At 40.5% G+C, this 22,823-nt stretch overlaps 2 protein-coding genes across 8 annotated transcripts in view; one reads left to right on the top strand and one right to left on the bottom strand.

Moving 5' to 3' along the window:
* Window positions 1-260, bottom strand: part of MRRF (mitochondrial ribosome recycling factor) — a 55,654-nt gene extending 55,394 nt beyond the window's left edge. For 3 of the 4 annotated variants that reach the window (XR_014247504.1, XR_014247505.1, XM_082402294.1), the window contains exon 1: window positions 128-260. Coding sequence is in view for 1 of the 4 variants with exons in the window: in XM_082402294.1 (XP_082258420.1) it covers window positions 128-225 (98 nt within the window). In the remaining 3 variants the exon portion in view is untranslated. The remainder of the gene's footprint in view (window positions 1-127) is intronic. The other variant, XM_082402295.1, reaches the window with a different exon arrangement.
* RBM18 (RNA binding motif protein 18) lies at window positions 214-22,322 on the top strand. 4 transcript variants are annotated; one of them, XR_014247506.1, is made up of 7 exons: window positions 214-349; window positions 3,029-3,157; window positions 10,017-10,143; window positions 13,102-13,188; window positions 15,210-15,295; window positions 18,704-20,161; window positions 21,604-22,322. XR_014247506.1 is itself a non-coding variant. In XM_082402299.1 (6 exons), the coding sequence occupies exons 2-6, from the start codon at window positions 3,045-3,047 to the stop codon at window positions 18,861-18,863; spliced, it is 573 nt and encodes a 190-aa protein (XP_082258425.1). In that variant the 5' UTR covers window positions 214-349; window positions 3,029-3,044; the 3' UTR covers window positions 18,864-20,747. The 4 variants fall into 4 exon arrangements, 3 of the variants coding, with proteins under 3 accessions (XP_082258425.1, XP_082258426.1, XP_082258427.1); XM_082402299.1 differs by lacking the exon at window positions 21,604-22,322 and having other exon boundaries at window positions 18,704-20,747; XM_082402300.1 differs by lacking the exon at window positions 21,604-22,322 and having other exon boundaries at window positions 9,970-10,143; window positions 18,704-20,747.
* The last annotated feature ends 501 nt before the right edge of the window (window positions 22,323-22,823 follow it).

Genomic DNA, 22,823 nt, shown 5'->3' with positions numbered 1-22,823 from the left:
AGCCGTAAAGGTCAAGCCGGATTCGAATGGAACGCGTCCGGGTGTTCAGTCCCCCAGAGGTCCTTGAGTAGAGATCTCTGGCACCCGGGCCCCGCGCGCGCCTCGAGGCCGTGCCGAGGCCACTCACCAGGTAGCGCCCAGTCTACTAGGAAGACTCGCACGACGGCGGCGACGGCAGCGGCGCGGGCGTCGTGACGTCACGGGGCGGGCCGGCGGCGCAGGCATAGTGCGTCACGGGCGGCCTGGCAGCTGGCGGCGCAGAGGTGGACGCGTCTAGAGGGCCATCTGACCGCGGAGTCGGGGCTTGCTTTGGGGGCATGAGCCGAGGGGACTACGCCGAGGTGACGAGGTGAGTCCGGCCGCGACGAGCCCCTGCACCTTAGCCCCGGCCCCGCCAGGGGCTCCCAGAGGAGGCTGCCCTAGAGAGACGGCTTCTCAGGCCCCGCCCCGGATTGTCCCGCTGCTGGCCCGGAAATAACAATCCGAGTAATGACCCATCGCATCTGGGAATTCGCGGCCAGGGATCGGGAAGCCGGGATTCCAGGCTTGACCCCACCGTTACCATTAGCTTTTAGGAACAAGCGCCTGCTTCTCTGCTCTTCAGTTTCCCCAAATGACTGTTCGTGGCTTCCAGGGTCGTTGTAGCTCAGCGGGGGAGGGGGGGTGGGCGGGAGCGTTTTGTGAATTCTGTGAATATAAGAGGTTGTCGCCATTGCGAACCCAAAGGATTTTGATTGTCGTATGGCATCTTGATCACTTACCACACTTTACCGTTCCTCAAAAAGTGCTGTGCCGAGCTGTCACGTGTATTGTCATATTTAAGCCTCATAACAACCCTTGAGATAGGGATAATTACGCCTTTTGTAGGAAGGAGGAAGAAACTGAGGCTCCGAGTGGGGAAGTGGCTTGTTTCATTCATTCATTCAGTAAATACTGAGTACCAGCCAGGAGCCAGGCAGTGTACTAAGTGCCGGGAATAGAATCATCAAAATAGGTAAGGCCCTGCCCTCCAGTAACTTACATTCTAGTGAGGGAAACAGAAGATAAAATAGTATGTGACACATTGAGCTAGTATTATGTGGAAAGAAAAAGGTAGCTGTCATAGAGACTAACCAGATGCTCTGCTCTATTAGGGAAAGCTTTTCTGAGGACGGGACACTTAAGGGTCAATCATGACTTTCTAAAGTCACAAAATAACTGGGTGCAAAAGCCAGGATTTGAGTGCCTATCTTTTGGCCCCATATCCTGCACTCTTCCCACTAAAAATGGTTCCCTCGTGTGATACTATTTCCTGTTGGTATTAGTATCAGAAGGTTCTATCATTCAAGTCTCATCTCAAATGTCATCTCCTATAGAGGTCTTCCCATTCCACTAATTCTAAAGTAGTCCATCCCTAGACTTTGTCAAATCCCCTTGCTTAACTGTGTTTGCAGCACTTATCACAAATTACATCTTGATTATTTATTTTGCTTTTGTCTTGTCCTGCCCCTCTTCCAAATATAAGCATCCAGAGGGCAGAGACCTTGCTTGTTCACTGCTCAGTCCCCAGTACCTAGACACTGCCTGGAAAATAGAGGCTCTATAAACATTTTTTGAATGAATGATCTGTAAGTAGAAGGAAAGGAAAGGACAAAATATTTCTCCTCTCCAGTTTTCACACCTGGGATTCTATTTATGCCTGTTTTACCTTTGTCCCAGGAAGTAGGAGCAAGAGCTATGGCTTGTTCATCTCTCTATTTTCAGCACATAGCCCAGGGTTTAGCAGTTATTAGTTGCTTGTCTCACGTTATGGAACAGATTGAACATGTGAATGAGAGAGGAAGAAAAATACCCTTATGTGTGGAGGTAGATAAACACATTTAACAAACAATTACCTTAGGGGCTGCTATGTGCTAGCCTGTGTAAGCTGCGCTGAGTTGAATAAGAGGTAATGGCAGTGTTCAGTATGTCAGCTGTTGTTACTAAGACACAGTTCCTGCAACACTGATCTCGGAGGCACTTCTGGTTTTACAGGACATGTTTTCTCTAGCAGGGAGTTCTAAAGTCTGTCACAGCCTGCCATCTTCCCAGCCCTTTTAGTTTTCTTCCTCTACCACATTATACATTAAAGCTTTATTTTACATCTGTTGTGTCACTTTTGGTCTTCTCAGCAACTCTGAGTTATAAGTAGGGCAAAGTTTATTATGTAGAGGTGAGGAGACTGAAGCTAAGAGTGAAGTGACTGCCAATGGAAATGCCAAAATCTGAAACCAGGCCTTCTGACCGCAAGGTTTTTGCTCGTTACATTACTGTCTCCATCGTAACCCTCATCCTCCTTTTGTGGCTGTGAGATGAGACATTTCAGGAACTAAGTCGGTAATAGTTTAAGCTAAAGTTAATTGAATGCTTCTTAGGTGCCATGCGTTTATTGTTCTTAATGTTTTTGGTGTGTTAACTCAGTGAATCTGCATAGCTGTTTATTATCCCCATTTTACAAATGAGGAAACTGAGACACAGAGTGGTTACGTAACTTGCCCACCGTTACAGAACTAGTAAATAATGGAACTGGAATAACTACAGAGCAAGTTAGTCTCTTCTTCCCAGTGTCTCCCAAAATATTAGACATGATAATAGCTAATTGATTACTTACTATTGTTCTTCCCCACCCATACCCTTAAGTGTCATTAAGACTCACTTTCTGGTGGTTTCCAAGGCTTATTTTGGGTGACGGTTGTTGAACTGGAGTATCATGTAGTAGTAGAGACTTTGGCCTCCTGCCCAGTCCGCCTCTGGCTTCAGAAGAGAAAAACTAGTTTCTACACACAGAACCACGCCCCTTTCACCTTAAATGGAAGCTTTTGCTCTCTGGCTGCCGGAGGAGCTGTCCCAAGGGAACTGGTGCTGGGGCCCTGTTTGTGGAATAACTGAAGCCTCTGAAGGACTGCCCAGGGCATGCCCTCCTTGAATAAATGTTTGTTGAATTGAATTTGAAGTCTCATGTTCACAACATGTTGCTCCTTTCCTGTCTGAATGTTCACATTTCCTTTAGTATTTCGTAGAGATTGATGGAAGCAGAAACCAAAACTCTTCCCCTGGAGAATGCGTCCATCCTTTCGGAGGGTTCCCTACAGGAAGGGCACCGGTTATGGATTGGCAACCTGGACCCCAAAATCACAGAGTGAGTCTAAGATATTTTAATTCATTACCTACAAAATTGGGGTGCTTGTGCTGAGGACGTTCAGAAGCATTTTCAAGGGATATAGGCTATATTTTGGCCCTTTTATTTATGTTTTAATTATCTTTGAAGGGAATATGTTGTTTTAGCCTGTCATCTTGTCATTTTTCTTACATTTGGACTCTTCTACTGCACAGACACAGACTTGGATACCCTTTAAACCATGTATTACTTGTTTTTCCTGCTTGCCTAAGATGTTCTCCTAATTTTCAACTATTTCGAATCCTTGTACCCAGTGACTAGGAAATTATTTCCTAAAACCAGCCATGGGCATACTTTCGTTCCCCAAAATGAAGGAACAAGCAGAAGAAGTATCAGTATTTTCACAAAAGGCAGAGAGGTACCACTTGACTCTAATTCATGTTAAGCAGCCATGGAACCAAGGAAAGTCAGAAGGAATCTTAGAGATACACCAGTCACTTTGGTTTTCATTCACTTGTTAAATGATTTGAGTGCCTACTGTGTGCCAAGTGCCATGCTAGGCAGTTTTCAAAGTTTCTAAATCTGAGGAGCCTTGTCTTATTAAAGTACAGAACCTAGATATAAAATAAAAGCTCAGAGTTGCTCTGATTAAAGGGAGGACAAGGTGTACCCAGTGCCTTTGGGCAGCAGTCACCCTTTCTTTGGCAATCACTTATAGGACTCATGGAGCACCCTTGAAAGACTCTGATATATTCCAGCTGTTTTGTCCTACAGCAGAGGAAACTGAAGCCCAAGAGATGGAAGTGCCTTGTCCATGGTGACAAAGCTAATTGAATTGTCTTGACTCCCCACTCTTTCCTTTGTGGATATTATAGTGGAATGAAATTCCTTAGCAGAGAGAATTGAGAGGTTTTTCCTTCCCCCAGTCGTTCGGTAGGGGCAGGTGGTGGTTGGTGGCAGGATAGCCAACCGTGAGTGGATTGAGCCATTTGGGGTCAATGCTTAAAGCAAGCATGGGTTACAGCCTCGGTCCTAGAAGTTATTCCCTGTGGAATAGTGTTAAAAGCAAGGAGAGAGGAAAGAAGGGAATCTGCTTGTTGGAGTCTGGGGTGAGAGGAGGTGTATAACAGGGTTGGGATTATGAGAGAGGAAAGAGATGTAAACTAACATATCAGGATCATGACAGAATGTTCAGTTCCTTAAACCTGCTCAAGCTCAAATTGGCTAAGTGCAGACACTGTTGGGTCCCTCTAGAAATTATGATGGTATTTAAGGTGTGTTGCCCCCTAATTATGTTACCTTGGTCACGAGGGCCCTTAAATATAGACTGTGCATTTATTTTGGCTCTCTTTATGACTTTCGGCTTTGAGGATGAATGTGTGAACCTGCCCAAGCTCTCAGTTAATGAGGGAATTAAACAGAGAAGCTGTTTCCATCATCTAAAACCCGGGCTGTGAGAGGATGCTCCCAAGAGTGGCTTCCATTCCCACCGCTTCTTGTCTGAATGGAAATCTGGAGCGTGGAAACAATGCTCATTGTTGTAGCTGCGGTGCCCTGTAATGATACTCGTGTTATAATTGTATCCTGCTGCTTGACAGGAAGGCTCACATGGGCATCTGCCACCTCAGTTTATGTCATAAGTGGGAGTATGTGAATGTTTTCTTTAGTTAGAGCATTAACAGGAACATGGAATCAAAAACTCTCCCACTGGTATCTCTGCTCTTCTCATACCAGGACAAAGGTGGACATCCAGTACTAGACTACAGATCAGGGCCTTGCTGGCTCCACCTGTGACTTCCCACCTCTGTGTCACCAGAGGTCATTTCTGCTGTAGTTCATCTATGGATTCCTTGTCTTAAAATATTTTCTCGATAAACAAACTGATTTATTAAATTTCTTCTTAATGACATAACTACCAATTGTAGCTTATGGTTAGCATGAAATGCATAGTGTTACTTCATTGAATTTACTTAATTACAGCAAAGAAACCTAACATTATAGTAAGGTAGGTCTCATCTTGTAGAAATATGTGATTTTCTTCCAAGTTTTTGAAGTACATAAACTTCTGGATCCTGTTCCTTTCAAGATGTAGGTAACGATGGACCTAGACTAATTATTAAAATACAGTCATTCCCAAACATTGAAGGGCTACATGATGAAACTTGTGTGAACATGTGTACCCAGCTTGTAGTCCAATCTCAGAAAATATTTGAATCCAAATCTCTAAAGTTCTAATGACTCTTGACAGAAGTTTTTTAAAGAAAAAAACCTTTTCCACTCAGGTTTTCAAAGTTTATTTCATAATAATTCTATTCATCTTATGTGTGTGTGTGCCTGTTACTAATCTGAGTTGTGCTCAAGTTATAGTAGGATGTCCATCAGCCTCTTCTCAACAGAATACGCATCGCTGACGGACTGCCTAGCGCCCTGGCACTCTGTTCAGTTTGTAGTTGCAATACTGACCGCTTTAGGACCATGTGACGTGCCGGGACTACCTGTATAACTAAATAGATCTTAGAGAGCTGCATTTAAGGGCATGATGACATGCTCTTATTTATGGAGGTAGCAGATTCCAAGCCTGTGTTCTTTCCACTATATTTGGATTCCTTTCAACTATATTGTACCTCATAATTCTTACCTATAAAGTGAGACTGTTCAACTAAATGCTCTGGAAATGTCTTCTAGCTCTAATATTTCATCAGTTCCTCTTATTTAAGCTTGTAACAATCTTGTGAGGCAAGTAGAACAGACAACATTTCCCTATTTTATAAGTAAAGAAAGGTAAAGGGAGTTGACTCAGTTCACTTAAGTAGTTAATGATAGGACTAAGTTCCTGGCACCTAATATAGGGCTCTTTGCACAAATATTCTAACAATCCATGCAACTGGACAGTCATAACCTGAAGTATTCTATTCTAAATTTTTCATTGTAAGGACTTCCTTTAAATGTTATGGGACCCAGTCTAACTGTAAGAGTAAAAACAACAACTTTAAATATCATTACTAGTGCCGTCAATAGAGAAGCTGAACAAATTAATGTCTTTAGACATCTATTTTCCATACCATGGTTTCTTCTGAAAGGGTTAGTACTGCTTTCTTTTTTAAATATTAAATGTGCTGTATAGAGAGCCAAATTAATAGCCACTGCGTTATGCATAAGGAGAAGTATGAGAGAGAACAAAGCCAGTAGAAATTCTAAAAGAAAGAACATTCTAGATGGAGGGTGAATCATAAATAAAGGAATATAAGTAGGAATAAGAAGTATTGTTATGGATGAGTCGAATATCGGGAAGACCTTTTTGACTGAAGGGGAGGTTGAGTACTAAACGATAATGAAAATAGTAGTTGGAGAGAGAGAATGCTATCAGATTAAGACAGGATCTATAAAATTTATTCAGACAAGTTTGAATTTCACGTAGAAGAGACTCGTGGGTATTTGGCCGGAGACCAACATCATGAAAGTGATGTTTTAGTAGGAAAATCAGACATCAGTATTTAGGATGAACAGGAGGGGCAAAGACTAAAGATGAAGATTAGCTGCGGACCTGCCATTAACATCACCTAGATAGAGACAGTGAACTTGGAGGCCACTGGGTGGAGTCTGCGAGATGAAGAAGGTGACTGAAGAGGAGTGGAGAGCTAAAGATGATCCTGATGTCTCTTGCCTGAGAAATGGAAAAGAATCATGTCCACACCGTCCAGCGGAATAGCTGGAAAGAGGCATAGTTTGTGGAGAGGAGGAGGTCAGGACTGGCGTGTATTAAGTAAACTTAAAAGCAGTGGAGAGCCACCTGGGGGGAAATGTCCTTCTGATGCAGACTTTCAGAGCTAAACTCAAGGGATTATAAATGCATGAGCATGTAAGAACAGAGTGTTTCCCCCTGAAGACACCCCCGCTTCCCTCTCAGCCCATTCCTTGTTTTTCCTCCATGACCTGTGCTGCTTCTCATGCATTGATTTGCATAAAACAGCCTTTACTCTTTGCTTATTTAAATTTGAAACAAAGTAAGACCATTTAAAAACATATAAGGCATAGAACATAAAGACCCACCACATAATAATTTCTGTAAGTTTATGAAAAAAAATTTTCTCTGAAACAAATTGTGCATTAAAAAGAATCTTAGATGTCATTTCGTTGGCTTCCCAGTACCTACAACATCACATTAAGATTCCCTCCTGCACACAACATCTTTCACAGCCTGTCCCCTGCCTGCCTTTCAGCCTCTTCTCTTACTGTCTAAGAGCCCCCACTGTCTGCCGATGGATCCGTCGTCTTCACCTTTATGTCTTTACACAGGGTACTCACTAACTGCCACCTTCCCTGCGCAGTTGGTCCTCTTCATCTGTGTGCTCACGTACATACCTCTGTGTGCAAGCTTCACACTGTTTTAAAATTGTTTGATTACATCTCTCTCTCCTCGAACCAGAATGTCAGGTCTTTGAAGACAGAGACTTAGTTGTATTCATTTGGATAGTCCAAGTGCCTAATATTACAATTCTTGACACATTTGTAAGTGTCTGTCTTAACCTAATCTAATTCATATAGACTAATTCCCTCTGTGCCATTAGGCAGGAAGGCCATTTTAAAGACCCATTACAGAAAACACTGACTATGTTGCAGAAATATGTATGGGACTGGTGTACTAATTCTCCGGCTCCCGCAGGCTGCAGGGCCCACATTTTCATTAAGTGAAGCAAGGCTCTGATGAGTAGTGAGCTCTCCCATACTTCAGCAGCAGATGAAAGTGCTTGCAGATGTGAAAGCAAGATTCTTCAGGCTTTTTTCACTATCAGAGCTTGCAGTCCCCATCTCCAGGAAGCTAAATAGTAAACATTTCATTCCTTTTGTTTCGGTGTTCCGATAATTTCAAGAAATTATCAAACAAGGAAAGAAATCCTGGAGCAGTTGAAAGACACGGACCTAAGCAGATGTTCCTGGAATCTTAAGGTCGCACTTCTCGGGCAGAACGCATTTGTTAGCTTTTCAAAGAATAATCTGTCGGAGTTTTTTTTTTTTTTCTTTCCCTGAGTAAATTAAAATTCATTTCCTAGGAAATGCCGATCGCCTTACCTTCCTGCTATTAAGCAGAATGGAGTTAATGAAAAGATGACCGGCCCACAGTAGTCCTTAGGTTGTTTTTTAAAAAACAGATTTGACCCACCATTTATGGCAACTGGTGCAGTGTTGAGGTTTGAATGGGTATACTAAGTGGAAGATGCAGCTGTGAATTAAAGACCCTGAGAGAGATTCTTCTAGCCCATCTGTCTGTGCACTTGAGAGACCCACCCTTGCTGTAAGCATATTCAGAAAACTAAGTAAAACCAGAAATTTGCACTTTAGGTGTCTCCCTTTCCCCTGAAGAATCACCTCATTCATTCTCACCAGCAGTTGAGGTATCGTGATAGGAATTGAGAGTTCGGAAACTAGAGCGTTATGGTTGTTTTCTCTTTCAAAACAGATCTAAAGACCAGATTAATATCCACTGTATGCCTAGGGATCCTTGCACCCTGCCCCAGTATAAGACCTGTGTTATGTCTTCCTTGCTCCACTGTGTCAGGACCTGATCCAGGATAATGGGCTTGCTTGTTGATGTGCATTAGTCTCAAATTTAGTGTAGCTTATGCTCCATTTCATATCTTTCTGCCTCCCAAAGGAGATCCTTACTCAAGAATAAAATCTTGATGAGTTTTCTTCTAGAAAACAATGTGAATATAAATGTGGCTGTGAAGACAGCTTTACTGACTCCCTGTGGGGTAGAATTCCCAGTAATAACAGTTTTAGCATGTGGGCTGATACCTTTTTAGTATCACAGGGACAGCATTGTTTAGAGAAAGCCTTGACTCCATTTGAATAGCGTGGAGGATGCCAGGAGGAAGGCCAAAGGAAAAGGAAACGGGAGAGCTGTTGGTTTGTCTCACCCTCACATCAGATGACAGGAAGTCGGAATTGAGATTGGCCACAGCAACCTGTTAAGGCCACATCTGTTTGAATAACTTAAAAGCTCTATAGAAACCAAGTAAGTTTTAGAGAAAGGAATCCAAGAAGAGGGTGAGGGGCAGAGTGGCAAGCAAGAGCTTGGGGTAAACCTCCTGCCAGGAGTAAATGCCTTCCTTGGCCAGCTAGATTCTTTATTCAGCCACACTCCAGAGCATAAATCGTATTGAAGCAACTGAGGTTGGGTAGTTACCTGCAGTGGGATGATTTATAGGACCGGCCAGGTTCCCCTGCCTTGTGTGACACCAGCCTCCATCACGTTGCGGTTCCACATTGTCCTGTCATTCGGTCACATCAGGGATGGAAACTCTCAAGCACTTACGGAAGTGCCACTAGCTGTGGTTTGGCTTTTGGCAGAATTTGTCTCAAGTGCAATTTGGGGCTAATGATTAACTGTGAAAGCTAATGGGGAAGTCTTCCAGGATTGTTTTTTTGTTTGTGTGAATGTATATGTGTTACTTTGTTTATTTTTGAGGTAGGGTTGGCTTTTGCATTTGGAGTGTGGGTGTGTGTTTCTGATGGAGTTGTAGTTATTCACAAATACTATTTCATTGCCAGGAAATTGAAAATAAATAAATCGACACTATTTTTGAGCTGTTCTCCAAAAGAAAAACAAATGGTGCTTGTGGGCCAGACAGCTGTTTGCTAGGTGTGGTTTTTTTGTTTGGTATTTTTGTGTTGGACAGACGCATAGCCATGACAATTCTAGTTCCCATTCCAAATAGAGGCAAACAACTCTGTTTGCCAAATAAACTAACACGGCAGTTTGGAGGAAGGCAGGGGGCAGTGATGTGAGATTTTATCCCTGGGGTAAATTATCTCCTGCTTTTATCTCGCAGGCTGACCAAATTCCCAGAGTGTCTCAGGGGCTGTTCTTTCTCCATAGATACCACCTTCTCAAGCTCCTGCAGAGGTTTGGCACGGTGAAGCAGTTCGACTTCCTCTTCCACAAGTCAGGTGCTTTGGAGGGACAGCCTCGAGGGTACTGTTTCGTTAACTTTGAAACTAAGCAGGTAATTGAACTTCTCCCCCTTTCCCAGGACTTATACTCTCATAATTATCTGTGCATCCCTCTTGACTACTAGAATAGCAGTTCCTTGTGGGCAGGAGCCATGTCTGATTCATCTCTGTGTGCTGTGCTCTGAGTCCTAAAGGAGATCCTCGGTAAAAACTGAATTAGTGAACAGCTTTCAAAGTCTCCCGTCCCCAGGCTTGCAGTCTCAGGCAGCTGACCTACTTTTCTGACCAGATGCTTCGGGATGCCCACATTAAGCACATGGACGTGATCCTCCCTGTTCTCTTGTGTTTGTTCCTTTAGTGGCTGGCCAACAAAGCCTCCTTTTCTTTCAGTAGTTTTGCCCCGTGGTGCAGAAGCCCTCCCTGTCTGTGGAGAGCCGCCCACAAACTCTCTTTTATTTTTATTTCTTAAAAATGTATGCTTCTTCTCAATGTCTCAGAATAAATGTGGACAAATTTGAATATATACGGAGAAAGAGAACGTCCAGCTTCAACCGTGATGTATCCATGTATCCGTATTAAAATTTAGTCCTTGGAGAGGACATGCATTGATAAAGGAATTGAATTTGAATGTTATTAAATATGGAGACGCTGCTTATAACTCTATAACTTTATTAGTCATGTGTGAGAACATTGCCTAGTTACTGTTTTATTAATAATAATTGTATTTGGATGTTTTTCTTACTGTGAAAGTGATACCTGTTTCTTACAGATGAAAATATAGATAAGTAACTTCATTTATCAGCCTAAAACCCAGAAATAATCACTGTTTTTAATATTTAGTTGTATATCTTTGTAGTCCCTTCTTCTTTCTTCACATTCATACACACATACACATACACACGCACACAAACACATGTACACAATTTTTTAAAAAACGTGCAGCTTATAACACACAAACAGAATCATATATCCTATTTACCACTGAAAGTAAATTAAAATTTTTTCTGTCATCTAATACACATCAAGATAACATTCTGTATCATATTGTGGTTTCCCTGGTGTAGCTGTAGATATATGTAAAAATTCACTGATCTATATCTATAATACATTTTATTATTTAGACCTCAGTTTAAAAACTAACCAGTGTCATCTTTGATGACTGCATAATATTTTATTCTGTGAACATATGGTAAGTTACTTAACTAATCTCCACATGTGTCAGCAGTGCAGTGAACATCTCTTTAGCTCTATGTACATATTTACTATATTCATGGAAATGGAGTGGTGTCAACAAAGGCCACAATTTTTCTTCGTAATATGACTGCCAAATTGCCTTCAAGAAATGATGTATCAGTATGTTCTGAGACTGTCTGAGAGTGTCATTTGTCCTTAACAGTGCTGGGGATTTTTTTTTTTTTTTAATTTCCCCTAATTTTTGCAAATGTGATAGGCAGTAAGTGATTCATTATTGTTCTAATTGTTCAAGGTTTTTTTTGAGGGAACTGAAAATGTGCTCTATATAGTTAGCATTTTAGAATACTTTATTCTTTCCTAATGATAGAGCACGTTGAGGATGTTTACAGACAACTAAAATCAGTGGTCATGTTGAGGATAGATGCTGGTTTAAAAACACTAAACTCGAAGTCACAAAGCCTGTTATTTCTGACTCTTTTATTTATTAACTTTTGGCAAGTCTCTTTAACTTATTTTGACCTCAGTTTTCATCTAAAAATGGGGATTAAAAACACACACCCTCCTTACCTTTTAGGAAGTTGAGAGAATAGGTGAGAATTTATATGAAAACACATTTGGCATTTAATAATATTGTTGGAAACATGAATTTTGAAACAAGTTACAGAGATGGGAAATTATTTTTTAAAACATTTATCACCTGCTGGCATCTTATGACTGTTGATGCTACAGAATTAATGGAGAGTGTCATGTAAATTCTAATTCACTAAGTGAAACTTAAGAATAAAATGTCTCATCTGTCCTTCTAACTTTGCATGCCATAGTGAGGCAAGGATACCAGTGATGAATATTTGACACATAGTAGGTACTCAGATATTTGTTGGATGTCATGGTGGCAGGATCCAGAGGAATAAGAGAGTCACTGGGAAAACGAGACTGGAATGTCCTACACTGAGCCTCGGACTCTCCTTGTTCCTCTTCCTGTTCCTTAAGGGCTTCTTCACTCCCAGTAAACGTGGGTTACGCTTGGCCGAATGCCTCATGGATACAAATGGAGCAGAGAAGGCTTGGCAGGATGGAAAAGTACAGCCAGGCTTCCTGGGAATGTCCTAGAGTGCCTATTACCCAGCCTCAGGAATTCCTTTCAACTTCGTTGCTCCTATATCTGATGGGGAAAGGGTCAGGGAAGTTTTGGCTCTGAAAACCAGGTGCAGAGATTGGCCCACAGAGATACCTTGCTCGTAGTCTCTTTGACTCACTCCTGCTTTTTCCGGCCTGGTTTCCTTCACTCCCATATCCTTTGAAGCCATTACTGTTTCTCACTTTGGATTCAGGGAGTATAAGCCCTAGTCCAGGATATAGTTTCAGAGTCCCTGGGGGAGTACAGTTTCTTGACATAGTAGGTGCTACTGTAACTAACAGAAGTATGTAGAAAGGTATCACCCAATAGGCAACACAATAGTCAGCTAGTAAGCTGACGTTGGTTGAGTGCTTACCATATGCTCCGTGCTCTACATGCGCTCTTTGACTCCTCATGACCACTGAGGAACAAGCAATGTCCGTATTTTACAGGTGAAAAAGATAATATCCAGAGAGATTAACTGACCTGCTAAATATTACGCTGCCAGTAAGTGGCAGAGCCAGGATTTGAATTTTTGTATGACTGAGATTACAAAAACTCATACCCTTTTTACTATTGTGCCTTTTTTTTTTTCTTGTAAACCCTTTGCCACTTGTTTAACAAAACAGTTAGAAATTCAGCCATCAAACCTAGTGAGGCATTTGAATCTTTGACTAACATTAATCCCTTTCCCGAACAGGAAGCAGAACAAGCCATCCAGTGTCTCAATGGCAAGCTGGCTCTGTCCAAGAAGCTGGTGGTGCGATGGGCACACGCGCAAGTGAAGGTAAGTCTAACAGGCTAGAAAGACAGCACCAGCTCGTCCTAAATGAAGCTTCCGAAAGACAGTTGTCCACTTGCCCATTTGCATCCGAGCCTCTGCACATCTGGAACAGCCATACTCTGGTCTCCTACTTGTATTTACCATGTGTGTTGCCAGATTTTTCTTTTGAGAAACATCTCAGGAGGGATTAAGTTCCTTCGTCGTTTCTCTCCGCATACCCACAGATTCTGTTTTTGATTGATTCTTCCATGTGACTGATATGTATACTCAGACCTCTATCATTTTTTTGGTGGGGGTTGTTCTTTGGAGGAAAAAATGTATTTATTTTTAAAATTAGTTGCTTTAGGCGTTGTTAGACTCTTCCCAGCCTCTCAGTTCTGTGGAGAGTTTGAATTGTTTATTCTAAATGCTTGCGAAATGGGTAGTTTGTAAGAGTGCTTAAAGCACTGACATTTCCTTACTCCAGAGATTTTAAGAGTTATTTGTGGGACTTTGCAGTGTCTGTATTGACTCCAAGGCCCAAGCAGTGGTGAACTGCCGTGTTCATCTCCTAGTTGTTCTCTTGGGAAAATGCACTGGAAAAGCTACAACCGCTTTAAAAAAAAAAAAAAAAAAAGAACAGTCTTCTGTTACAGCCAGCACAGGTGAAGTATGTGCACTGGAGCAATCCCGAAAGTTGATTCTTTTCCTCCTGCAGTGTGGTCTTTACAGAGCTGCCTGCAAAAAGATTTGTGACAACTAGATTTGGAGCCTCAGTCTTTAGCTCAATGAGCATGAGTTTTGATCAGAGACTGTACCCAACAAGCTTCCCAGTAAAGCGTCACAGAAATAAGACATTTGAGTTCAGTGTCCAAGCTGAAAAACAGAGCTCAGACACTTTGGATCTTTATGAGTATTCCAGATAATCACAGAGCCTTCTCAATTTCTAGGACCCATTGCCTTTAAAAATAGAAACAGCAAAGAGAATTACCAAATGCTTTTTTACTCAAAAGAAAATCAAGTCTCATTTGCCAGACTGGCTGTCATTTTCTCATTCTGCATCTCATTGAAAAGACATGCAAGAGAAATAAATCATCCCTCGTTCTTTCATTTGAGAATCTCTGTGCCCTGCCGTTCTCTTCTCTTACACGTCTTTTCCACCAGAGGCTCCCGATTGCTCTTTAATATTGTATTTACCTTTTTTTTTTTTACTCTTTTTTTAAAATTAATTAATTTATTTACTTATTTTTGGCTGTGTTGGGTCTTTGTTTCTGTGCGAGGGCTTTCTCTAGTTGTGGCAAGCGGGGGCCACTCTTCATCGCGGTGCGTGGGCCTCTCACTATCGCGGCCTCTCTTGTTATGGAGCACAGGCTCCAGACGCGCAGGCTCAGTAGTTGTGGCTCACGGGCCTAGTTGCTCCGCGGCATGTGGGATCTTCCCAGACCAGGGCTCGAACCCGTGTCCCCTGCATTAGCAGGCAGATTCTCAACCACTGCGCCACCAGGGAAGCCCTGTATTTACCTTTTAAAAGAAGTATGTAATTATCTGACATCAAATAAACTACTCTTCCTGGAGAATGTTTTCTATATCAGTGGCTGAAAGCTGTTACTACTTTTCTTCTCCACTTAGATCTGTTAAGAGTTGAATGCTATGGTTGGTACTTTGCAAAAATCTAGCAAAATTTTAAAGTGCTTGGAATAAAGCAAAATAAATATTGTAAGAGGTGATGTATGACAGAATAAGAATGTGAGAGGGCAATCCTGCTGTGTATCTGTACCATCTGAATTTAAAGACTGAAATTCTTTCCCTACCAAATAAGGAGGACTAATGGCTAGATGGGAAGCCTCTTCTAAATTTCTCAGTTTATAACTTTTAGGCCAAAACTGTCTGGACGTCTACATTAATTCTAAGCATAAAGCAGTCCTAAGATTGTCGAAAAATAATCTAACGATACACTGATGGGATTAGGATTTCTGAACACATGCCCTGCAGTAGAGGGCTGGTTTCTGCCCAGGTGAAGTAATTTGCCTTTTTCTTACTTGCAGAGATACGATCATAACAAGAATGATAAGGTCCTTCCAATTAGTCTTGAGCCATCCTCAAGCACTGAGCCCGCTCAGTCTAACCTAAGGTAAGGAGGTGTACTATAGGAAGACGCAAGCAGGTATGCAAGAGCTTGAGCCATCTCTTCATTCTAACCTTCATTCCGGTTCTAGTAAACCTTCGGACTCTTAATTTATAGAGTGGAATCTACTAACTTTTGACACGCTGAGAAGTGTGTTCAGTTAGTCTCCAGAATGTATACATTTCACCTCCTCCCACACCCCTAAGAGTGTGTACCAGCCATTTACAGAATTCATACACTCAAAAGAGGCTGGGTGTACTTACCATGTACCGGCCATTATACTTGGCACTGGGAATACAGAGGTAAATCAGATTCAGTCCTTGCCATCAAAACAGGCATTTTAATAAGGCCTTGATTATCTTCAGCGTTTGTCATTATACACAAATTCCTCCCCACCTATGAGTTCCTTTATACACAATTCGGGTTTGTAGCACTTTAATTTTATCTACCATTTCAGCAAATATAACAGTTTTGGTTCTAGTAAGTACAAATTATCATTTCCTTCCTTGGAGTTAATTCAAAACAGAAGGAATTGAGGGTTGAGTAGAGAAAGCGGAAGTTAAGTAGATGGGTGAGCAGAAGTAGAGGGGTTTACCTTGCATCGTAGCCGAGGGAGAAATGGTAACAATCACAAAAGCCAGGATTTGTTGAGCTTACTATGAAGCAGGCTCTGTGCTAAACACTTTACATGCCGTATGTCATTGAATTATAAAACTTCTGGTAAAAGTACAGTTGTACTCATTTTACAAATGAGGAAACTGAAGTTTAGAGAGGTAAAATATCTTGGCCAAGATCACTCAGGTAGCAAATAGCAGAGTCCAGATTCAAAGACAGGTTTACTGGACTTCAAAATTCAGTCTTTTAATTACTGCTTCAAAGAAACTCCAGGCTGTAAATGCAGGACTACTGTTCTAAAGCGTGTTCCAGGGGAGGGGAAGAAGATATGTGAAAGAGCATCAGTGTTCCATAAGGGTCAGAAATCAACATGTCTATATGGGGAAAGAATCTAAAAAAGAGTGGATATATATATATTTGTATAACAGATTCACTTTGCTGTACACCTGAAAGTAACACAATATTGTAAATCAATTATACCCCAATAAAAATGAAAAAAAAAAAAAAAGAAATCAACAATGTCACGAAGTCAGGAAAGTGATGCCTATTTGGACAGAGGGCCAGACAGGGAAAAAAAAAACATTCCTGTATATTTGCACCAAACAAAACAGATGTACAAGCATCTCATTAAACTGCAGGGAAAGGTGATCCTGAAATGTTTTCAGGAGCGATAAAATTGGTAAATTAAAATTAATTTTATAGTCAACTAATTTGTCTAATATCATTGATATTTCTTAATTTTGTGCTGCTTTATTTTATACTCCCAATTTTTTTTTTTTTTTTTTCCCCTAACCAATGACTTCTGTAGATTCACTGGGAACTTATTTTGGCTATCCTATTTTCCCCATGAGATTAAACCTCCTTGATCACAGATTGGTTTCATGGAGGTTTTCATAAATCTAACTCCTGTTAGGAAGGGACGACTGCATTTATGCTTGGTGATCTCCATGGTACAATGAACACGTCTTTAGTTTCTTATTTTCACTGTTTGCTCTTTTTACTAGATAATCTAGCCTGGTGTTTTCCATTTATTTTTTAATCCAGAGAACCTCAGTTTACATCTTTCGATTAACATCTATGCCTAATTAGAGAAGGTTGTTTTCCCTGTGACTCATACAGAATGAATGGCTGGCTGTTAATTTTCCATTAATGGAAAAAGGTGCTGGAATGCATCTCAGTGCGACCTCAGGGTTCTTTTTTTATTGCAACTTAGTTTTTTAATTTTACATTGCCGGTGTAAAATCATGAGTATGTGCAGATGCATGCCTTTTGAGGATCTCTAAAAGGCCATGTGCACGTTCCCTCCCAAGTTTCTGTCCCGGGCTGTAGACCATTGACAGCATCAGAATGGAAAATAAAGGGAGCCGTGGGCCAAAAAATACTCTGCCTAAGTGCTTTGCATTCTGGTCCAGGGATAGCAGTGACCTTGATCAGAAGGGAATTCCTCACAACTTCTGCAATGTCTCCTCACCCCTTCTCTCTAATACATGGCTACGCAGCTCCCAACCTAATGGAGAGGAAAAAGCAAGGGCTTTGATGATAAACTGGGCTTGAATCCTGGCTCCAGAATTTCTTAGCTGTGTGAACCTTGGGTGAATCCCTACCTTTATGCATTTGTTTACCTGTAAAATGTGGATCAAAACCCTTGCAATATTGTTGCAAGAATTAGAAACAATATAAGTAAAATACTGGGCCACTGCCTGGCTCATTGTAAGCACTCTGTAAATGATAGCCTAAACACACATTTGTCAGTAAACAGGGACTTTGTAGGAGTTCCAGGATTTTTTTTCCATTATTATTTAGTGATTCAGAAGGTGGTACAGTATAATAGCTCATAGTATGGCTCTGGAGTCCAATTGTATTCAAATCTCAACTCTGCCACTCACTAGCGGTATAACACTGGGCAAGTTAACCTTTCTATGCCTTGTTTTCTTTATCTGCAAAGTGAAGAATATAACCTACGTGAATCATTTCTTCCATTTTTTCTAATTGTGGTAAAATACGCATAATATAACATTTACCATCTTAACCATTTTTAAGTGTACAGTTCAACGGTATTAAATACATTCATAATTTACAACCAGCACCACCATCTGTCTCCATAATTCTTTTCCTCTTGTAAAACTGAAGCTCTACACCCATTAAACATTAACTCCCCATTCCCACCTCCCCCAAGCACCTGGCAACCACCATTCCACTTTGTGTCTCTGTGATTTTGACTACTCATTTAAGTACCTCATGTAAATGGAATCATACAGTATTTAACTTTTTAACGCTTGTTTAACTTAGCGTAATGTCCTCCAGGTTCATCCACATTGTAGCATATGTATATACCACATTTTGCTTATCCATTCATACTTCAATGGACACTTGGGTTGCTTCCACAGTTTATCTATTGTGAATAATGCTACCATGAAAAAAACAATGCTACCATGAACATGAGTGTACACATCTCTTCCAGACTCTGCTTTGAATTCCTACACGAATTATTTTTGAGTGCCTACTATCTACAGACACTAAGATGCTGATCAGTGTTGGTGTCTGAGGTTTAAATGTAGCAATATGCAAAGTACTTCTAACAGTGTCTTACAGAAAAAACTTAATAGAGGGACCAGACTTGATCTCTTTCCTGAAATGAGAACATTAATTGTTTTTATATGTGTTTTCTAGGAAATGCTTGCATGTTTGTGTTTGAATATCTTGTTGCTACTCTGATATGCTTAAGAGGCACAAAGAAGATGAAAGACACAGGTATTCTCTGAATGTACCCACTCTGATCCTCTGCTGTCCTTTTTCCAGTGTCACTGCAAAGATAAAAGCCATTGAAGCAAAGCTGAAAATGATGGCAGAAAACCCAGATGCAGAGTATCCAGCAGCACCTGTTTATTCCTACTTCAAGCCACCAGATAAAAAAAGGACTACGCCTTATTCTAGAACAGCTTGGAAATCTCGAAGATGATGGTTATGAATTACCATAACAGCAAAAGCAAATTGGTCTCCACACCTGAAATCCTCTGCCTTTGTGCTTGTAGCTGTGAATGGTACTATCCGACAGAGCACAGTCACATGTTAGAATTTGGTAACATAACGTCTTTGGATGTTCTTATGGATGTTTCTCCCCTGAAGTATGTGTGGAATTGAGCATCATCCAGAATAAATAGGATTGTATCCAAAACTGTGATTTGAACACTGGGATGCTCTAGTTGACTGGTTTGTTTGGATTTGTAACTCCAGAAACATTATATAGTGTGCCAGAGAGAAAGGCAAACATAAAAAATGTTACTATTTAAATCAGGAAACTTAAGTTATTAATATCCATCTTAAAAAAAAAAAAACATTTTTCTGTACTCAAGTGTCTTTACAACATAAAGAAGAAGTAAAAGACAGGGAAGGAAGTGAGAGATTTTTGAATCATGTTCAGAACTGCTGTTCCAGAATTCTCTATGGAAATCCCTCCAACTGGACTAAAAGAAAAGGTTCTTGGCAAAAAGAGCTGTTTCTCTGAGCAAATGTTGGGGTAATTGTTTAAGAATTATGCTTATTGTTTCAAAATCCCAACTCAGAAAACGTGTGTATCTTAAAAAATTGTTTGCATTGACAAAACTGTAGAATGAAATTTAGCATTTTATACCACAATGGAAGTTCTGTTTGGAAATCCAGTTTTTCTACTGGAATCATTTTTTAAGAATCTAAATAATCCTGCCTCTATAATACCAAATGTCATTATGAATATGGGACTTTTAAAATTGCATTTATTGCATGAGATTGTTTTTAATAGCATGAGGATGTTCTATTTGGAATTGTATCATGGTCAGTCTAAATAGAAAAGCAAAATTTCTTTGAAAACTTAAACATTGCTATATTGATCTCTAACAGACATATTATTTATTAATAATTGTGTAGAGGTCTGAGTAGAAGAAATCAAATTCTCTTATGCGGAGTGAGGTGGGGACATGCAGTGGACACAGAAAGTCAATGGAGCAGGCACTGCTCTGGCACCGAGATTGTAATGACCTCATGTTTTATGTGGTTTTTAAAGACTTGAAAGACTGCATGACTTTAAAACGATTCTTCATGTGTAGAACCTACTTCTCCCCGGATATTTTTTGCCTCTGTGAACATTTTAAATATAACAATAGAGAAAGAAAAAGAAATCAACAGATTTGGGAGTGTGTTTCTGTCAGCAGTGTTGGTTGGTCATTTTGGTGCAAGGTTGACAGACTGTTTCATTGGGCAGCACCGTTGCTTCTTTACCAGGTAAATCATTTTGTTACCCAACGTGCCACTCTTAGTGAGTACAGACTGTTTACCGTCATTTTTCCTAGCAAGAGGAAGCTTTCATTATAGGAACTTAAGTCTTCCTATGAGCATAAATGAATTTAAGACACTTGAACCAAAACTTCAGCATAGTGAGGTTTCAGAATTCACAGAACTGGTTCAGAGAAATTCTTATCACCTTTCCCAAGGTAAAACTTTTCAGCTATCTTTAAATGTTAAATACTTCCTGCGTTTATGAGCTCAGTCTAAGATGCAAGTAACTCTCTTTCCATTTGGGGGATAGGTCAGGGAGGTAGGAGCATTATCTCCCATTTTTCTGGTGACTTCTGAGAGCATAGAATTCACCGTTTTATCCTTAAGTCCTCAGAGAGTTATGGTGGAGTAGGACTTATTTAATGCAAAATAGTCTTCTATTTTTAATAGGAACTTAGAAAATACTTAACTTTGAATTATCTAGAATTGTTTCCTTTAGAAACCAGAGCTATTTATTTGTATTTAAAGCAATGTTTGTTATTTGTACCGATTCTTATTCCTCTGTGTGAATAAATGCAAGACAGTGTCTGCGGCTGTGTCTTCTCTCGTCCATCTCCTGCAGTGAAGACCACGGCTCTCGGGGAGGCTTGTTTCCCCTCAGGACGTGGGCCAGTGTGTCCAGGCGGGGTGCTGTTTCTAAGTGCCTTCTCAGACCTCAGAGGCAGTTTTGTCCACCTTTTCTGCCTGCCTACTTCTGTTAGAGATGAGAAAAGAGACTAGCTGTTCTCACTATAAATCTATTTGAAAAGAAGTTGTTAATGGAAGTCCCCTGAAGTATCATAATGTGCTTAGGCCCTCTTTCACAGTAGGGGTTTCAAAAGAATAAATGTGTGTGTCATAAATATGCTGAAAGCGGTTTGATGAAACGCTTGTAAAATATAAGTGTTAACTTGGTCAACTGTTATGAAGTTACCTGTACTTTAAAATTATTTATTGGTTTACTGTTTTGCTAAAATTAAGTCACAATTTTGATTTATACAAGAGTGAAGAACTGAGGGAAATATCTTCTTAATCTCAACTCCTATTTTATCAAATGCAAACTATAACCCTACCCAGTTGATTTTCTGTAATTGGCATCTCAGTGTTAGGGAAAAGAATCACATGAGGAAAGATTTTTCAAAGCATATCAAAAATCAACAGCCAAAGTTTTTAAAACCAGGTATTCTAGAGCTGTCCCTTGTCTATTAAGGTATGTACAGTTAATTTCTAAATCACCAAATACATCTGTGTTTTTTTAATACTACTATATAAAAGAATAGGATTAATTCTTACCTTACAAGTTAATGTTAAATATTTCCTTTATGTAATCATTATGTTCCTAAAACATGATTTGATTCCATCATATTTATCCTTGATTTCTCTTTTTCTCTTCTGCACCTCCTACCCAGTCCTCCAACAAATCCTGCCAAGTCTACTTTCAAAATACGTCTTGAAAAAACAAAGAAAAAATCTTGAATCCAAGCACTTTCACCACGTTTTCAGCGCTACCACTTTTCTTCAAGCCATTGTCATCTCTTGCCTGGGCTGTTGCAGTACCTTCCTAATTATCTCCCTGCCTCCACAGTAGCCAAAGCTATCCTCTCCAAATCTGAGTGTGCCATTCCCTTCTCAAGGGCTTTCCATCACACCTAGAATAAAATCCAAAGACCTAAATCCAAAGGCCCTAAATGACCTGTCGCTGACAACCTGCCTGACCCTACAGCCTATTTATCCCTTTTGTTCACTGTGCTCCAGCCACACTGGCCTTGCTATTCTTTGAGTACAGGGAGCTCCTGCCACGAGGCCTTGGCATTGGCTGTTCACAGAGCCCACACTCCCTCATTTGTTCAAGTCTCCATTCGAAGGTCAATGTCCAAGAGGCTACCTGACCTCCCTTTCTAAAATCACAGCCCTGTCACTTCCTAATCCTTTTCCCCTTCTTTATTTTCTAAATAGCCCTTATCACTACCCAACGTTGTATACAAACTCATTTTCTCTCTTTTTCTTTTTTTTTCCATTAGAATGTAAGTTCTATGGGAACAGGAGCTTCTATTCACTGCTATGTCCCCAACATTGAAAACAATGCCGGGTATGTATAGATGCCTAATAAATATTTGTTGATGAAAAATCAGAATCGTGGTACTTGAGAACTGAAGGACCTTGAACGGCCATCCCAAGTAGCCCCGTCACTGTCCAGATGGAAAAAACACAAACCAAGAGAGACAAAGTGACTTGGCCAGGATCATGTAGTTAATGGAAGAACATTAGGTCGAATCCTAGTCCAGTGCTGCATCAGCAAACTGGCCTGTGCCCTCTTCATACAGCCCACAAAGCTAAGAATGGGTTTTACATTTTTAAATGTTGAGGAAAAAGTCAAGAATACTATTCTGTGACACATGAAAATTAGATGAATTTTGAATTTCAGTATCCACAAGTTGTATTGGAACATAGCCGTGTCCATTCATTTACATATTGTCCATGGCTATTTTCCCATTACAGTTACAGAGTTTAGTGCAACAAAGACTGTATGGCTCACAGAGCCTAAAATATTTACCATCTGGCCCTTCATGGAAAAAATTTGCCAACCGCTGCTCTAAAGTATATTCCATGTGTGGAAATGTCTTTCTAA

The sequence above is a fragment of the Balaenoptera borealis genome (genome assembly GCF_965194805.1).
Source record: "Balaenoptera borealis genome assembly, chromosome: 8".
Classification (NCBI taxonomy): domain Eukaryota; kingdom Metazoa; phylum Chordata; class Mammalia; order Artiodactyla; family Balaenopteridae; genus Balaenoptera; species Balaenoptera borealis.
This window is presented reverse-complemented; position numbering and strand designations above follow the sequence as displayed.